Source organism: Ochotona princeps, chromosome 2, assembly GCF_030435755.1.
Source record: "Ochotona princeps isolate mOchPri1 chromosome 2, mOchPri1.hap1, whole genome shotgun sequence".
NCBI lineage: Eukaryota > Metazoa > Chordata > Mammalia > Lagomorpha > Ochotonidae > Ochotona > Ochotona princeps.
This window is the reverse complement of record NC_080833.1, coordinates 47,510,129-47,527,401: the sequence shown is the minus strand read 5'-3', so window position 1 is coordinate 47,527,401 and position 17,273 is coordinate 47,510,129. Positions and strand designations below refer to the sequence as shown.

General features: G+C 38.8%; 1 protein-coding gene across 2 annotated transcripts in view; it reads left to right on the top strand.

The window, feature by feature from the left end:
• The window catches only part of MYSM1 (Myb like, SWIRM and MPN domains 1), a 49,042-nt gene extending 32,950 nt beyond the window's left edge, over nt 1-16,092 (top strand). For both annotated transcript variants that reach the window (XM_058656813.1, XM_012928003.3), the window contains 9 exons: nt 1,767-1,855; nt 5,144-5,198; nt 5,462-5,512; nt 6,223-6,297; nt 8,442-8,630; nt 9,278-9,410; nt 13,972-14,077; nt 14,256-14,313; nt 15,256-16,092. In XM_058656813.1, the coding sequence (XP_058512796.1) occupies nt 1,767-1,855; nt 5,144-5,198; nt 5,462-5,512; nt 6,223-6,297; nt 8,442-8,630; nt 9,278-9,410; nt 13,972-14,077; nt 14,256-14,313; nt 15,256-15,393 (894 nt within the window). In that variant the 3' untranslated portion in view covers nt 15,394-16,092. The remainder of the gene's footprint in view (nt 1-1,766; nt 1,856-5,143; nt 5,199-5,461; nt 5,513-6,222; nt 6,298-8,441; nt 8,631-9,277; nt 9,411-13,971; nt 14,078-14,255; nt 14,314-15,255) is intronic.
• The last annotated feature ends 1,181 nt before the right edge of the window (nt 16,093-17,273 follow it).

Sequence of the window (17,273 nt, the reverse complement as noted above, 5' to 3'; positions counted from 1 at the left end):
GGTCCAGGGTTGAAGGCACAGAAGGTTAGTACCCAAATGGCAGCACTAACGTGGTGCATTGAAGAGCTAGCTTGAAGCCAGGCTGTTCCTTCTGATTCTGCTTCCTACTAGTGCAGCTGCCAAGGCAGTCATTATGGTCCAAGTGCCTCTGCCACCTGGTTCCTGGCTTTGAGCTGACCCAGCCCCAGCTGTAGTGGCCATTTGGGGACTGAATCAGCACATGAGAGGTCTCTATTTCTTCCTCTCTGTCACTCTACGTTTCAAATAAATAAATGATTTTCACAAGGGAAGAAATGAAGTAATATTATAGAGTCAACAGTTTGATACTTAGCCTTATGTGTACAAAGTGATCAGTGAAGGTTAAGTCTCTGACTCCCTCCCCTTTTCCTGCCTTCAGGGAAAGTATTGTGCCCTACTCTAGGAACAATATGGAATTCATATGTGCAGTAGGACAGAAAGAACCTCTTCTAAATTCTGTAAAGGTGGTTCCAAGAATTAGAAGGTCCTCCTAAATATGCGGTGAAAGGTTTCCCAGAAGATGTTCTATTTGAGCTGAAGGATCAGTCTGAGTCTTAAAGTGTGTGAAAGCGTTGCAGGCTAAAGGACTAATGAATAAAAGTGCAGACATGGAGAAGTATTACACGTAGGCTAGAAGAGCTGCATAACTGGTATGTAGTCGAATGAACTGAAAAATGTATTTTATAATGTTTATGTAGAGTTTACTATGTGTCAGATATTGTTGCCAGTACTTTCTAAACATAGCTCATTTAATGTGTACAGTAACACTGTGACATTGTTATTGTTACTGTTCCTGTTTTTAGAGCTGAAGAAATTGAAGCACAGAAGCTTCAGCACTTGCTCACGTTTCCCAGGTAGTAACTAGCAGAGCCAAGCATTTTAGTTTGTTTCGTTGTTTCTTTGTTTATTTATTTGAAAGACAAATTGGCAGAGGGAGGGAAGAGAGACAGAGAACCAAGTTCCATCCATTGGTTCACTCCCCTAAGGGCTGCAGCACCAGGGCTGGGTCAGGTTGAAGCCAAAAGTCAGGAATTCCATGTGAGTTTCCCACATGGATGATAGGGTCTCAGGTAGTTAGGCCACTTCCACACCTTTCTGCAGTGCATTAGCAGGTAGCTGGATCAGAAGCAGAGAAGATAAAGCTTAAATCTGTGCTCTGACATGGGATGCTGGCATCAAAACCAGTAGCTTAACCCACTTAGCCATATCTCTGGACATAGCATTCTAGTTGATATGGCTCTGTAATTTGAAACAGTTTTTTTTTCTTCCCATAATGATTATGTATGTATATATATTTGACAGAGTTAGAGGGAGAGAAATCTTCCATTCACTGGTTCAGTCCTCAGAGGGCTACAGTGACCAGGACTGGGCCAAGCCAAAGCCAGGAGCTTCATCTAGGTTTCCCAAGTGGGTGGCAGGTGTTCAAGCATTTGGGCCATCCTCTTCTCCTTTCCCAGGCAGTTAGCAGGGAGCTGGAGCTGAGGTAACTCAAAACAGCACCCATGTGCCCATAGGGAATGGCAGTGTCTCTGGCAGCAGCATGTACCTACTGTACCTCAAGACCAGCTACTAACAATTTTTTTTTTAATATTATCAAATATTTCTTTTGTTAGTAGCAGAAAGAAGACAAAAGTTTATCATTTTAATGTGTCCTTACATGCTTTTCAATTTGGTTTTAAGGCTTGTTTTTATTGATTCTGCCCCGTGGTAGTTAATGAATTCTTTGATCAAGTGGTGTTTTGTTTCAGCATCTCTCTGCTGACGAACTGGCAAAAAAAAGAGAAGAGGAGAAATACAAACCTGTTAAATCTTCAAAAGTGTCAAGGGCAGCCAAAAGGTACAGTGATGTCTTCTATAAGTATGAGTTTTTAAAAATCCTGAATAATGAGAAAAAACACTGCTCAAAGTTTTATAATTTTTTTATTGTACTGTACTGATCATGTTTGTGAGCCCTTCTGCGAAAAACTCTTAACAGAAGAACAGTAAACTTCCTTCGGGACTAGGGAAGGGAGCTTTCTCTGGTCCTTGCTTGGTTCCAACTTTGGGTCCCCACCCTCTCTAGCAATGACCATCAGGACCCTCAAAACAAATAAACAAACAAACAAATATCTAGAATAGATAGAGAACAACAAGGAAAACTTAGAATCAGACAGGAAACGGGCAGTGTGGATTCACTTATACCTTACTAGGTGGGACACAAAGATTAGTTACTCCTCACTAGGGTACTGAAGATTTCTCTGCACACCCCTCCTAAAACTGTTCTGCACCTAAACTGTTGACATAGGTCTTGTTAGAGTTATAAGCCAGTCTAGACTACCCGAAAAACAGCCAGGTTCAGCAAAATTATGCTTCAACGCTATAAAATGCTAAATACTACAATGAAAACAGACACGAGACAGCTGAATAATAATCTATAACCTTTTTAAGGTGTATAGAACCCGGTTGTATATAAACTAAAATCGAAATGTCAATGAAGAAGGCATAGGATGTAGTTAAGAACTTGCTTTTTTTTTCCTATTCTTTCTTTTCTTTCTTCTTTTAACATATTGGTTACTCAATACTATGTCAATTAATTCCATAATGATGTAAATTGTGGCTGATGTTATGTTGGGGCTTTTAATTGATTGGGATGATACTCTGCTGGCTGTACCTTCAGACCAGAGATGGTCTCCCCAAGAAGCCGTTGAACTTATCTGGACAATAAAATGCTGGACTCTATGCTTGGTATATGCTTGCAATGAAAGAATCTCAACTGATCTTGAACTGTGGTAATGCAACAAGGTGGAGGAATCCACCAGTGGGGGAGGATTTGGGGAGGGGTGGGGGGAATCCCAGTGCCTATAAAACTGTGTCACATAATGCAGTAATTAATTTTAAAAAATTTATTCAGGTTCAGTGAACATAAAGTTAAACATGTTGGAAAGGGGCCGTGATTATTACAGTTTAGGTATTGGGGCAGGGTAACCTCATAAAATGATTGGCTGTGGAATTTGCAATTTTTAAGTGTGTATATAATAAGTTAAAATATGTAACTTGTAAAATTAAGAATTAACCAAATTAATCAAAGGCCTTTAGTTTCCAGACCTGTCATTTTCAGCAGGCACCCGATTAAACAGCCTGTAGTTTTGCTACTATTTTTTTAAGATTTATTTTTATTCTTATTGCAAAATCAGATATACAGAGAAGAGGATAGACAGAGAAGAAGATCCTCCTCCCGATTATTCGTTCCCCAAGTGCTGCAAGGGCCAGAATTGCACTGATCTGAAGCCAGGAGCCAGGAACCTCCTCCAGGTTTTCCACATGGGTGCAGGGTCCCAAGGCTTTGGGCCATCCTTGACTGCTTTCCCAGGCCACAAGCAGGGAGCTGGATGGGAAGCGGGGTGCGCCGGGATGAAGACTGGTGCCAATATGGGATCCCAGCACATGCAAGGCGAGGATTTTGCCACTAGGCTACTGCACCGGGCCCAGTACTATCTCTTAAAGCAAGATACCTGGGCTTGGCATGATGTCTCGGTGACTAAATCTTCATCTTGTAAGCATGGCAATCCCATACGGGCCTCAGTTCATGTTCCAGCTATTCTCCCTCCCATCTAGCTCCCTGCTTATGGCCTGGGAAAGAGGCATAGAATGACACAAAGCCTTGGGACCCTGCACTCATGTGGCAGACCTGGAAGAAGCTCTTGGCTTCAGATCAGCTCAGCTCCAGCCATTGTGGCCGTTTGGGGAGTGAACCAGCAGACAGAAGATCTTCCTCTCTGTATCTCTCTCTCTATAAATCTGCCTTTCCAGATCTTAAAATAAATAAGTAAATAAAACAAGTTACCTAGGAAAGCCATTAGATTATTATTTTTTTAATCAGGGTTTTTGGGTAAAATTTGGGTCCTCATTTATAAACAGTGATTAATTTAATCACTTCATGTATATTAACTCATTTAGTTCTTGTGACAAACATGCAGTGGTTAATATTACTACTCTTTTTTTACTGATGAGAGAACTGAGAGGCATGCAGAGGCTTGATAACTTAATCATTACTGTTTAGTGATGACATTGTGACCTAAGTCCAAGCATTAAAACTTAAGAATTTGTACTTTTGGTAATATACAAAGTTACAGAATATTTTCATGGAAGTCTGTTATGAGAAAATAATGCATGGATTTCAACCATTCTTTAGTCCATTATTTGGACTAAAGAAGCCTTTTAATTCTATTTTTCTATAAATATTTGAAGTACCCTCTTAATATCTACTATATGCCACATAATTGCTGAGAAAATAAATTAAACTATAGAAAATGCAGACATCCTTGAACCAGGACGATTCATCCTGTGTCCAGGCAGTTGATTTTCTGAATCTGTAGGTGAAATGTATAATTACTGTGAATTCAAGTCATTGTTCCTGCTTAAGGAGATCTTTTTAAAGCCAGATCCACTTTCCTCATACTTGCGTTGGAAGGATGAATCATTGAGATTTCATTCAGTTTGGCTTTTCTGCCATGAATCACTGGTTGTTGTGCTTGTGTGATAAATGTCAGTCTGAGGCATCGTTGTTTAACATTTAGTCAAATCACAGCGAAGTCAGAGTACTTGTTCATCCTCTACTTTCTATCTTCTCATTCATCTTGGCTGTTGTTCTTTCTTCCTCATTTGGCAGATGCCTTTTTATGCCTACTATATATCAGGCACTGTTCTGGGTAGTTGGGATACAATATTAAGCAATACAGGATTTGTCCTCTTGATACTTGGGTATCCTGTTCTTTACAGCTTTATTAATGTGATCATATTCTGTTTATTCTTTTTTCTCTGAGTATGTAAAATTTTCATTGTTTCAGTAAACTAGAATATGTTTTCAGTTGTGGCCACATGTCTGCCTATGTAGGGTTCATTTTTGATGTTAAATGAAATTAAGGCAATATTAATTTTTCTCTCCCCAAGTTTCTCTTTTTGTCTGTTGAAATGTGCTACTTTTGAAAGAATTATGTGAAGTGTCCTGAGAAATTTTTGTACTTGAATATTTTTTCTCATTCAGATGAAATTTGGGTTTAGCATATTGATTTATATTTTAAAATCTGTATGTAAATGCCATTCTGATTTTGCTGAGTTTATATTAAAACTTAGTACTCTTTTTCAGCTCATTTGATCCCTTCAAGCTGATACCTTGTAATCTTTTCAGTGAAGAAAAGCAGGTATGCATCAATGACGACTCCCGGAGACAGGAGGTGTTCTTGTTTGTGTGAGGCATGTATACTTGAAAACCTGGAACCAGGCAAGGCATAGTAACGGTCAGAAGAGTGATTTGAATAATAATTTTTTAAAATCTACTGAGCTTTGCTTATTGATGGATTATTGTAAAGGGCTAATTAAAGAAAAAAGGGTGGATATTCCAGTTGGGGTGGGGAAAAAAATCTATGCTCCCCCATTTTTTTGTTGTTTTTTTGTTTTATTTCAGGAGCCGTTTCAGGTCAAAGTGGCTTCAGAAGCTCTTTTAATAATGGATTTGGTAAGGATAATCTATTATGTCTACAGTTATTCTGATTTCTGTTCTTGTATATTTTTATTACAGGCATAAGACAGAGTATGGAAGATGCGTATTTTGGATCTTAACTGTCCTCTCTTACAAGGAATTAAAAATAAGTCTTTTTGTTGTTGTTGTTTTTGTTTTGTTTTATTTTGTTTTGGAGAAAAGCCGAACAATTGCATTTTCCCATATTTTAAAGAAAATAAATTAATGTGAGTTTTTGCAGATTGTTTACCATGATTAACCTAGTTTTCATTTCCTTATATGATGTGTCTGTTCCCTTTTAAATCATTGAAACAAGGAACAGCTCCTGAAATTTGAGTTCCTTGTTTACACTAAAACTACTGATAATTTCTAATAATTGTGTTTGCAGTATTTTTCTATAAGTCTCCATAATTTTTATTTTGCATCCTCTCTTGAAAAAGGAAATCAAATGATGTTTTCATTTTCCAATTGAGAAAGTGGTATCTTGGAGGGTTCAAGTGTTTGGGCCAAAGCTTCTGAGCTGGGAATGAAGGCAGGCCTGAACTCTAAGCCTGTGGGCTGAGGTTAGCATTTAGTTCTCCTGCTGGGGTACTCTGTTTTAGAATGGCATATTGACATACTTAGAGTGATGACTCTTGTATGAAAGTGACTGATGTTTTGATTTTTATCAGGTGAATTTGGGTGAGTCTGGTTTGTGTTTCTTTTAGCACGCTCATGTTTCAATGGCTGAAGTAATCGGTCTGTTGGGAGGAAGATACTCAGAAGCTGATAAGATAGTTGAAGTAAGTTTTGTCTAAAAAGTTGCTACCATACCAAATATTCTTTTTTTTAATATATTTTTATTTTGAATTTTGAATTATGTGGTACAATTTCGTATAGACTGGGATTTCCCCCCCCCAAACTCCCACCCCCAACAGATTTTCCCCATTTTACTACAATGGTGTAGTCCTTTATAAGGAATCACAGTTCTATCAGTCTCTTATTTAAGTGTACCCTGACATTGTTGGTACAGACAATGTCAGACAGTCCAGTATCCCATTGTCTACACCGTTTCATTGGGAATCCATTTTTCGTCTGGAAGCAGGAATGAATGTTGCATTATACCCCCACATCTGTATATGATAGACCCCAGTACTCCATCACTATACATTTCCGTAATTGAGAAACCATGAAACAAGGTCAACAACTGGTATGAGTTAGAACAGCCACAAATACAACAACATCACCAACAAATTACAGCACCATGAAAAAATGTGCCACTGAGTAACCAACACATGGGTGACAAAAAGGAAATAAGGAAACCATGCAAAGTGTAACTTCAATAATCCGATCCATACTGTTTTTTGTTTGTTTGGCTGTATCCCATGTGTTTTAATGTTTTTTATTTCAGTTTTGTTTATTCCAAATAATTTCTTTTCTCTTGTCAAAATCATCACTGGCTCATGGATTACACGGTGGCATCATTTTTCCCAAGAGACTTCTGTGTTTCCTTTTTGTCATATCAAATATTCTAATATAATTCGCAACCTATAATACAAACTATTTATAATGCAAATATACATGAGAGTATGCAATTGTAGAAGGTTATATATTCCCAGAAGTGACTTATTGTATATACTGAATACTGTTTCCTTGAAATCGTGGAATAGAATACACTGCCTGTTACCTTTTACTTGAAAGGAAGGGAGGGAAGGGAAAGGAGAGGAAGGGGAAGGGAAAAGGAAGGAAGGAAACATTTTTTGTTTGAAAGTTGGGGGCCCGGCGGCGTGGCCTAGCAGCTAAAGGCCTCACCTTGAACACGCCAGGATCCCATATGGGCGCCGGTTCTAATCCCGGCAGCTCCACTTCCCATCCAGCTCCTTGCTTGTGGCCTGGGAAAGCTGGGAAAGCTGTCGAGGATGGTCCAAGGGTGCCTGTTCTAATCCCGGCAGGTCCAGCTCCCAGCCTGTGGCCTCGGAGAGCGATAGAGGATGGGCTAAGGCTTTAGGACCCTGCACCCGCTATGGGAGATCTTTGAAAACACACACACACACACACACACACACACACACGGGCCTGGTGGCTAAAGTCCTCGCCTTGAATGCCCCGGGATCCCATATGGGCACCAGTTCTAATCCCGGCAGCTCCACTTCCCATCTAGCTCCCTGCTTGTGGCCTGGGTGGGCAGTCAAGGACGGCCCAAAACTATGGGTCCCTGTGGATCGGCGCAGCACCGGCCGTCGCGGCTCACTTGGGGAGTGAATCATTGGATGGAAGATCTTCCTCTCTGTCTCCTCCTCGCTGTATATCTGACTTTGTAATAAAACAAATACATCTTTAAAAAAAAAAGTTGGAGTTACAGAGAGAGTGGATATGCGTGCCATCTACTGGTTCGTTTCCCAGGTGGCTACAATGGCCCAGGCTGGGCTGATCTGAAGCCAGGAGGCTGGGACCCCATCCCGGTCTTCCACTTGGTGGCAGGGACATAGGCACCTGGACCATGTTCTGCTGCTTTCCCAGGTACTTTAGCAGTGAGCTGGATTAGAATGGAAGACCAGAAGTGAAAAAACTAGTTCCTCCAACCTGTGTTCATCTGGGATGCCAATGTCATAGATAGTGGCTTAACCTACTGCACCACATGGTGCAGTCCTGACCTTCACTTCTTAACACTTGTATCAGTAAAGAGCCACAGCTCCTAAAAAACCAGAAACACCTGTTAATACTTGTAGTAGAGAGATGCGTCATCCTGTTGAAATTGGAGTCATTGAAAGAATGCCTTCGTCCAGTTAATATGTGGACTGACCTGGAAAATTAACCATTTTTTATGATTTATCTTGGTAAGGTATTGCATACTTTATTTCTAGCATACAGTCATGGTATTGGAATATATCTCATTTGCAGATAATTAACAGAATTTTAGTATAATCACTTGATCAATGCTTTGTAGGTCTTTGCAGCAGAACCATGTAACAGTCTGAGTACAGGCCTGCAGTGTGAAATGGATCCAGTATCACAGACACAGGCCTCTGAAGCCTTGGCTGCTAGAGGCTACAGTGTTATTGGATGGTATCATTCACATCCTGCATTTGATCCTAATCCTTCTTTACGCGATATTGACACACAAGCCAAATACCAGGTGTGTTTATAAAGATTTTATAGACACTGTGTGTGATATTCTGTGATTGTACATCCTTTCTCCTGTTGCTTTTTATTAAATAAACATATTGCAATGGTTTTAGCATTGCATTTCTAGTATTTTTTATATATAGGATTTTGAAATAACTTGATTTTTCCTAATATAAAAGTGGTATGTGTTTATGTAAATATTGGAAAGTCAGGAATTTGTCTAGCATGACAAGCCAGGAAAGTAACAGTGATAAATACTTCAAAACTTAAAAATGGTAGGAGCAGTGTGGACAGGGACTAGGTATAATAATAAATAAATTAATCAGGGATGATGTGTTTTGCATTTCTGAGTAAAAGAAAGTTGTGATTTATTCTACAGTTTAACAGGTGAATGTTTTTGCTATGAGTAGCTGTTTGCAAATTGTTACTATATAAAAGGGTTTTAGCCAAAAGATAGTCTAACTAGTACATAGTCTTTACAATGTGAAATGAGTGAGTGTACTGAGAATAAGGAATCTTACTTAGTGGTTACTTAGATTTGTTTTTAGTGTGCTTTTTGTTCTCTTTTACCCTGTAGCATACTTTAAATGTTTATATAGAGAAATACTGACATACGTTTATATAGTTTAAGCTGTTATACTTTCCTTATAATTGCAGAGTTACTTCTCCAGAGGAGGTGCAAAGTTCATTGGAATGATTGTTAGTCCCTATAATCGAAACAATCCTTTACCATATTCTCAGATAACCTGTCTAGTTATAAGTGAAGAAATCAGCCCAGATGGTTCCTATCGTAAGTTTTTCCACTGAAGACAACTTCATCCTGTTCACTTCTTTGAATTTATAAAATTGAAGAATATATAAATTTGAAATTATTTGATGAAAAAAATATATCCTCTAGTAGGGATTTGCTATGTGTTATTTTATATAGCTGCCTCTTAGCTTTCATGATGTGTTGACATATTCAAGTAGCCACTTGGCCTCCAGGCAAAAGAATGAAAATGTGGAGAAAAGTTATTGATAAGCAAAAAAGTTATTGGGAAAAGTTACTGATAAGCAGGCTGTGGTAAGCACTGACAATACTGGGATAAACAACAGGCAAAAATCTGGATGTTTGTGATAATTTTTCTGTGAATACAACCTGGCTTTCTCTGCACTAGCATGCAAGTGAAAAAAACAAAGTGACCACCGGTCCCTCATCACCTCCCTGCTCGGACTTAATGAGTAACTGTGATCTTATGCCGTTTTGTTCTCATTCTGTCTCAAGAATTTAGTTCATACAACTTATCACATGATATTTTTTGAAGATTTATTTATTTTTATTTCAGAGTCAGATATGCAGAGAGGAGGAGAGACAGAGAGGAAGATCTTCTGTCCGATGATTCACTCCCCAAGTGACCATACAGCTGGTGTTGAGCCAGTCAGAAGCTAGGAGCCACGAACCTGCTCCAGGTCTCCCATGTGGGTGCAGGGTCCCAAGGCCCCGAGCCGTCCTCAACTGCTTTCCCAGGCCACAAGCAGGGAGCTGGATGGAAAGTGGAGCTGCCGGGATTAGAACCGGCACCCATATGGGATCCTGGCGCATTCAAGGTGAGGACTTTAGCTGCCAGGCCACCATGCCAGGCCCTATCACAAGATTTGATTCCTCTGAGGTTTAGTCCATTGTGGTCCAGTCTACAGTATGTGCATAGGGAATTAGTGTGGCAGACTGGGAAGAGGGAGTGAGGGTAGAAAGGAAAAGGGTTGAATGAAACAGTTGTCTCCTCAAAAGCATGGTATTTTTTTTCTACTCCGTCTGTAATAGCACTGCTGTAGTTCAGGTCAGCTCTAAACACTGTCACTGTGGATGCCATATTGAATTCCCCTGGTAAGTATGAATTGTTAGAGACTAGATACTAAATGGTAACTCATTTTTCTACCTTATTTTTACAAGTCCTGGCATAAAGGTAGGTTCTAAATGAATGCTTAATATTTTATTTATTTGAAAGGCAGAGTGACAGAGGCAAAGAAAGATCTTCCATCTGCTTGGTCTCTCCCCAAATAGCCACAATGGCTGGGGGTGGGCCAGTTGAATCCAATAACCAGGAAATCCATTTGCATCCTTCATATGGGTGGCAGAGGAACAAATACTTAAGCCATATTCTGCTGCTTTACCAGGCTCCCTTAGCAAGGAGCTAGATGGAAGTAGAGCAGCTGAGTCTTGAACCAGCTCTCCAATATGGTTGGAGCCGTTATGCCTCCAATATGTCATTGAAGGCATAACATCACCGCCCCCCCTCCTTTTTAAAATTAGTCTTACTGATGTACTCTACGTGTTAAAGGCTTCCCAGCACTACTCACCATGTCATTTACTGATAACTGTTCTGCTCTGTTCTTTGTATATCTGTTATCACTTTTTTCCTGCCTTCATGGTCACCTGTGTGTGTTTTTTAAATTAAAGTTATTGTTATCTGTTTGATTGGCAGAGAGGAATGAGGTGTGAGAGTGAGGAGACCAAGGCAGAAAACTGAATAAAGAATTAATTCCAGAGGTTTATCTGAAGTATTTTGCAAGTATTTAGCAAAGTAGACACCAGCACATGTGAGTGAAGAAACAGTCTAGGCTGGGAGATAAATCACTCGAGAAGAAGAAAGCTATCATTGGAGCGCACATGAGTACTCAGTGTTGCTGTCATTGCAGAGAGTTCTGTTGGACAGAGCTGTCTCATAAATGATTCATCATTGTTAACATATTAGATCTGAATCCTACATCCTTTGCTTTGCTTCTCTTGGCTCCTCTTGGAAACTCTGGTGTAAGAGTTAAGATCTTCCACAAGCTTGAATCAGGTCCTGTCTAAAATAACCTGTAACAAGTAAGTCTTTTCTGTCAGATTGTCTGGAACTGTACTTTGAGATTAGTTTCATTGTAACATAGGAATGAAAGGAGTCTGCCCAAAAAGAATGCCTCAGTTCATTTTTTTCAACTATTAGTGGTAACAAGTGGAGCTGTAGATAATTGTAGTTTAGAATGATTGCTTCATTCGTAGACTAAAACTTTTTTCACTCTGCTTTCTTACTCCAAAATTTTCTGTTTCCATGGTGAGTAGGATGTGCTCAATTGGATTCATATCTCTGATATTTGTTGGTTATCATTGCTTAGGTGGGTTAATTGACCTTTCATTTCTTTTTTTCTACTTGTGTAAATTGAGAAAACAGTACTGTCTTGCTTACCGTGCAGGTAATGCTAGGGATTGTTGGCAATGTAGAAGAAGCGTTTACCAAAGAACAGACTTTCAGCAGTTGTGATTTTAACTGATTATCTGTGCTTAGTAAATGATCAGAGTATGTCAGGTACATAATTATCACTCAATGTTTGGTTAATAGCCCATATACTATAATGTGTCATTCTTAAGTCGTTAGAGAAGAGACAAAAAATAAGGGAGAAGATTTAGAAATGATATCTTCTTCCTTCTTATTCTGTAGCCCCATACTTAGCATAAAGTCTAACCTGGAGTAGGCACTTTGCAAAGGTGGGAAGAAGAAAAAAGCAAAGAATGAAGTAAAGTTTTAGCAGGAGAGCGGAGTACAAACCAAGTACACATAAAGAGTAAGTGTCCACTCTGGGAACAAGAAGGTGTGAGCAGATGAATTGTGTAGCTCCATGAACTCAGCCCTCATAATCTGTCTCATATCCAGGAAGCACAGCCAAGGCACAGTGGCCACGGGGGTTGGGAAGAGCTCGTGTGGCTGGCTAGGCGGGTGAGAGCTCAGCCAGGGAAGCTGGCAGGAAGGGAGAGCATGGCAGAATTCCCAATCCAAATGCTGCAAATAAATTTCGGCAAACAAGGTCAAATATTAACTTCATCAGACCTAAGGCAGGGGAAATAAGTGTAGATAAATGAAATGCTGACAAGTTAACAGTCAGGGTAGAACACCTCAAAAATGTTGTGTAGAAAAATTACTGTTAAGCTGTGCTTTGTTTCACTGTGAGGAAGTGTATTTGTAATTTTTTCATTAATATTTCGAATAGTCTTAATTGCTAGCATTTAATCTACTTAAAAATCTTTATCATAGCCACCAAAAGAAAAAAAAATGAAAGAGGGTTAAATAAAAGGTAAACATAAGCTCTTCAGCCAGACTGCCTGAATTCTGGCTCTGCCTGAACCTCTTATGTATGACCATAAATGGGTTATCTAATCCTTTGTGTTCAGTGTCCTCATCCAAACCATGAGTCCAATAATGGTGGTTCCTTTTAAAATCACTTCAGCTGTGTCAAGCTTGGTGACATGGTGAGCATTATATACGTATCATGATGGAGATGATTTTGGCCTGTAGTATAGATCAGATGAGCTTTTCTTTTAGTTCACTCAAATGCATTTATGTAGCAGTCTTGAAAGATGTGTTAAAAATGTCTGCCCTGGGCCCGGCACGGTGGCAGAGCAGCTAAAGTCCTCATCTTGCACGCTCTGGGATCCCAGCTCCCTGCCTGTGGCCTTGGAAAGCAGTCGAGGACAGCCCAAGGCCTTGGGACCCTGCATCCAGGTGGAAGACCCAGAAGAGGCTCCAGGCTCCTGGCTTCAGGTTGGCTCAGCTCTGGCTGTTGTGGCTTCTTGGGGAGTGAATCATCGGATAGAAGACCTTCCTCTGTCTCTCCTCCTCTTTGTATATCTGACTTTCCAATAAGAATAAAATCAATCAGCATGATAGTTTTGCTTCAAGTACAGTTGATTCTCAAAAATTAATCCTGTTATCTGTCTTGTCCTTAAGTTATCACCAGCTGCAGGGGAGTGAAAGGGGCACAGTGACAGAAGTCACACAGAGCTGCTGGCCTTCACATTTGAGCTTGAATACTTTAACTGGAATTCATTGTTAAACCTCTTAGCTTTACTTTAGGTTTTTTTTATTATTGCAAATAGGATTAATGTTGCCTACCATATAGCACTGTTGTAAGCTTAACAGCCTGTTTAACTTTTTAAAAAATAAATCACCAAGATGACTAAATGTCTTGTTCTGTCTAGGACCGTCCTAATTAGGGCCTGATATTTTGTTGTAACTATCAACATTGTCCATTTCCTCTCAAAAAGTCTCTCTTAGTTTGAATGGTGAGTTAGGTGATCATCCTGCCTCTCACAATGGTTTGCAAATTGTCGTACAAGTGATACTTTTACTTCATTATTATGAATACCTTGGCCTTGGTATGCCTGGTAGACTAGGTGCAGTCAGGCAGTAAAGATTTAATGAATACCCACTGTGCTTACCGTGTTACTCAAACTGGTCTGGCAAAATATAAAAATACTGAAGGGGTTTTAAGTAATTAAAAGGAGTCTAGAGATTTAAAGGCTGGCTGATGAAAATGTGCTTCTTTATGCCTTCTAGGTTTACCTTACAAATTTGAAGTACAACAGATGTTAGAAGAACCTCGATGGGGATTAGTGTTTGAAAAAACAAGATGGATAATAGAAAAATACAGACTATCCCATAGGTATGTACTGTGCTTTGAGATGGTTGCACATCTGCAGTGTTTTTCATTAAATTATATTTCCGAGAAAACCCAACTTAAATATAAAATGGTGATGTATAACGTTGGTGATGGCTTACTACACCTCTGATGGGTTTATGGTATTTGTTTCTTCAGTTTGTTTTCATATTTCTTCCTACAGCAGCGTCCCCATGGATAGAATCTTTCACCGGGATTCTGACCTGACGTGTTTGCAGAAGGTAAGCTGCCTTCACTTTAATTCGTTCCATTGTTCACAGATTCCAAAGCTATGAATAGTGTGTTTTTCCCATGGTGCTTTATGGATACATTTTCTGTATATTTCCTTTATTGCTTTTTTTGTTCTAAAATTAATTTCAGAAGATGATTAGTAATGTGTTTTGTTGCTCAAGCTTGCACATAGAAATAACACTATGTTCAAATGAATTTGTCAGTGTTGACACATTTCTTACACAGTGGAGGACATTGTTGTCATTAAGTTCAGAAGCACCATGTTTCTGTTTTAGACTTAGCAATTGATTATTTGTAAGAATGATGATATAAATCTTGCAAATTCAAATGGTCTTTTATTTAACTTTCTAGTAGGTAGTAGGAGTTTTGAATTTTAAATTTCACTTCTACTTTTGCTTCTGTCATCTATTGAGACACAACATTTGCCTCTTTAGGAGGGGTGGGTAGCTCTTTGGGAATAGAAATTTTCAGTGTGTTTTTTTTAGTATTTAACACCTGCTTCTGCTTTATCCACTTTTTCTTTGTGTGTTGAATGATTAACAGATGTATTTCCTAGGAAATAGACTCATTTTGAACTGATGGAGTCCTGTGTTTGTATCTATGTGGTTTTTTTTCTTTTTCTTTTTTTTAGCTTACAGAATTATGCTGTTCTGTGAGTTTAACTTGTAAGCAAAAGCAGAGTCACAAAGTGGGAAGCCTTGCACAAGTCAGGCTTGTTTCTTTATGTAAAATGGTAACGGAGCTAAACTGTTTCCCAAACTGTTTTCTAACATTTCAGCTGTACGATTAAGCATAAGTTCATCTACAGCCACATTTAAGGAGATTGTTTCTCCCACTTCAGATAATGTGAGGTTTGGAAAAGAAAGTAGTAATGTAATCCCACTTCTTAAACTTTGTATGTGTTTAAACATAAAACTTTTCTTTTCAACTAGCTTTTGGAATGTCTCAGGAAAACCCTGAGCAAAGTGGCCAACTGCTTCGTTGCTGAAGAATTCTTGACTCAAATAGAAAATTTGTTCCTTGCCAATTATAAAAGCAAGCAAGAAAATGGAGTGTCTCAAGAGAACTAACTGTACAAAGGAATTATCAATGTGATTGTTTTTTTTAAAAAGGCATCTTAATCTTAATAGGATAGACCCTAATTTACAAAGTTATACCCTTGTAATCATTGTAATTTGGCTAAAAGTAGCACAGCTTTGGTATATTTTCTCTGGCTTATAAAATCTAAACTTTGCCACATAAATCATGTACAAAGTAGGAGGTGGGGACTTGTTTTATATTGTGATTGTTAGAATATTTGTAAATCAGGGTCTTCCACAGTGTTCCAGTCCTTTCCTATGCAACACAAGGCTGTGAAAATGGAAGGTGGTGTGCATCACTGTTGTATTAGGATTGGCAAATGAGGTATATGTCTTTGTTACTTCTTCCCTGTGCTGGTTATTTTGGTATCTTATTAGAAGCACTTCCATTCTTCCAATATGATCTGATGAGATTTGCTTTTTGGGATTGCAAATAAGATATGGATGGTTGACCACTGAGAAAATTAACATGGTTGAGAACTACAGATTAATAAATCAGACAACATGCTTTATGAGGGCAGGAGAAGCATGTGGAGCAATCTTAAAAGCAGAGGACAGGAAAAGAAAACAGGCCCAGAGAAAAGAATCAAATACCAGTGTTTAATCACAGATGCTCATTTCCATTTTATAAAATATGCCATTTTTTTCAACTATCTGCTTTTTTAATGGATTTCACATACATAAAATAATTACATTGAACTGTATGTATATGTTGGTGTTATTTAAAAAAAAACTCATTTAACTGGAACTAGTAGACCCTCAAAAATAGTTTTATTCCTATCAAGATAAACAGGCAAATCACCGTAAAGCTTGGATGATTCAGATTGAATTTTTTAAAAACAGAAGCTTCCAGGACATGGTATATACTCAGCCCAGTGTCATTACACTCCCTGGACCCTAAGCAAGGACCTGCAAATGCTTTTTATGTAGAGGACCAGTGTGTAATCAATTTGTTTTTGTCCAGTCAGATATTCTTTGTACTCTTTTGAAGCTCTTTACAAATGGAAAGCCATTTGTATCCCAGGGCCTTCAGGAGATACAGAATCCTGGTCATTATTTTCCAGCCGCAGAGCGAGGGAATTGCAGACAGTGGATCTCAGATTCATGAACCTGAGCCGCCACATGGTTGTATGTCATTTTTAAATGAAAGTAAGCTGTCACATTACTGGCTCACTGAAATTTAATAGATTGCAGTTTATTTCTGTTAAATTAATTTACATCATTTCTCAATGCATTCTTATTTCTGTCAGTTTCCTTATATCTAAACCTGATAGGATTCTGTAGTTTTGCTTTGTTTAATTGCACTCAGTATACCAGAAAAAATAAGGTGGTATTGAAAGAAGCAGTGCCCCAGCTTTAAGTGACCTGCTTCGTGTCTCAAACTCGTAATTTTGAGAGATACTGTTTACTTTCACTGGTCCTAAATTTAACTGAGACATAAATTATCTTCTAATATCCTTCCAAATCCATTGTAATTATTGAACTACTCACCCATAACTTTAAATTTTTTTAAGATAGTTCAGATGCCTCCCCTAATTAACATATTTTTAAAGAAAACCGCTGATATTCTCTGCCTCCGTGTGCATGTAGGGTAGGCAATGGAAAGTTGCTCACGATGTAATAATGAGGCTCAAGAGTAGAGTTTTATACCAAAAATCTGGAAACCTTCATTCTTGTCTTGAGCCTGTGTGGTCTTGGTCAAATCCCAGAATCTTTCTGCATGTCAGGATCCTCACTGGTAATCAAAGAGTCTAAATTTTGTGGCTTCTTGCTTTCCCATCACCAAATGTCTACGTGGGAGGCAGTAATTCACTCCTTTTACTCCTCTTTTGCTCTACTTTCTCACTGTGCAGTGGGAAATAAACACTGCT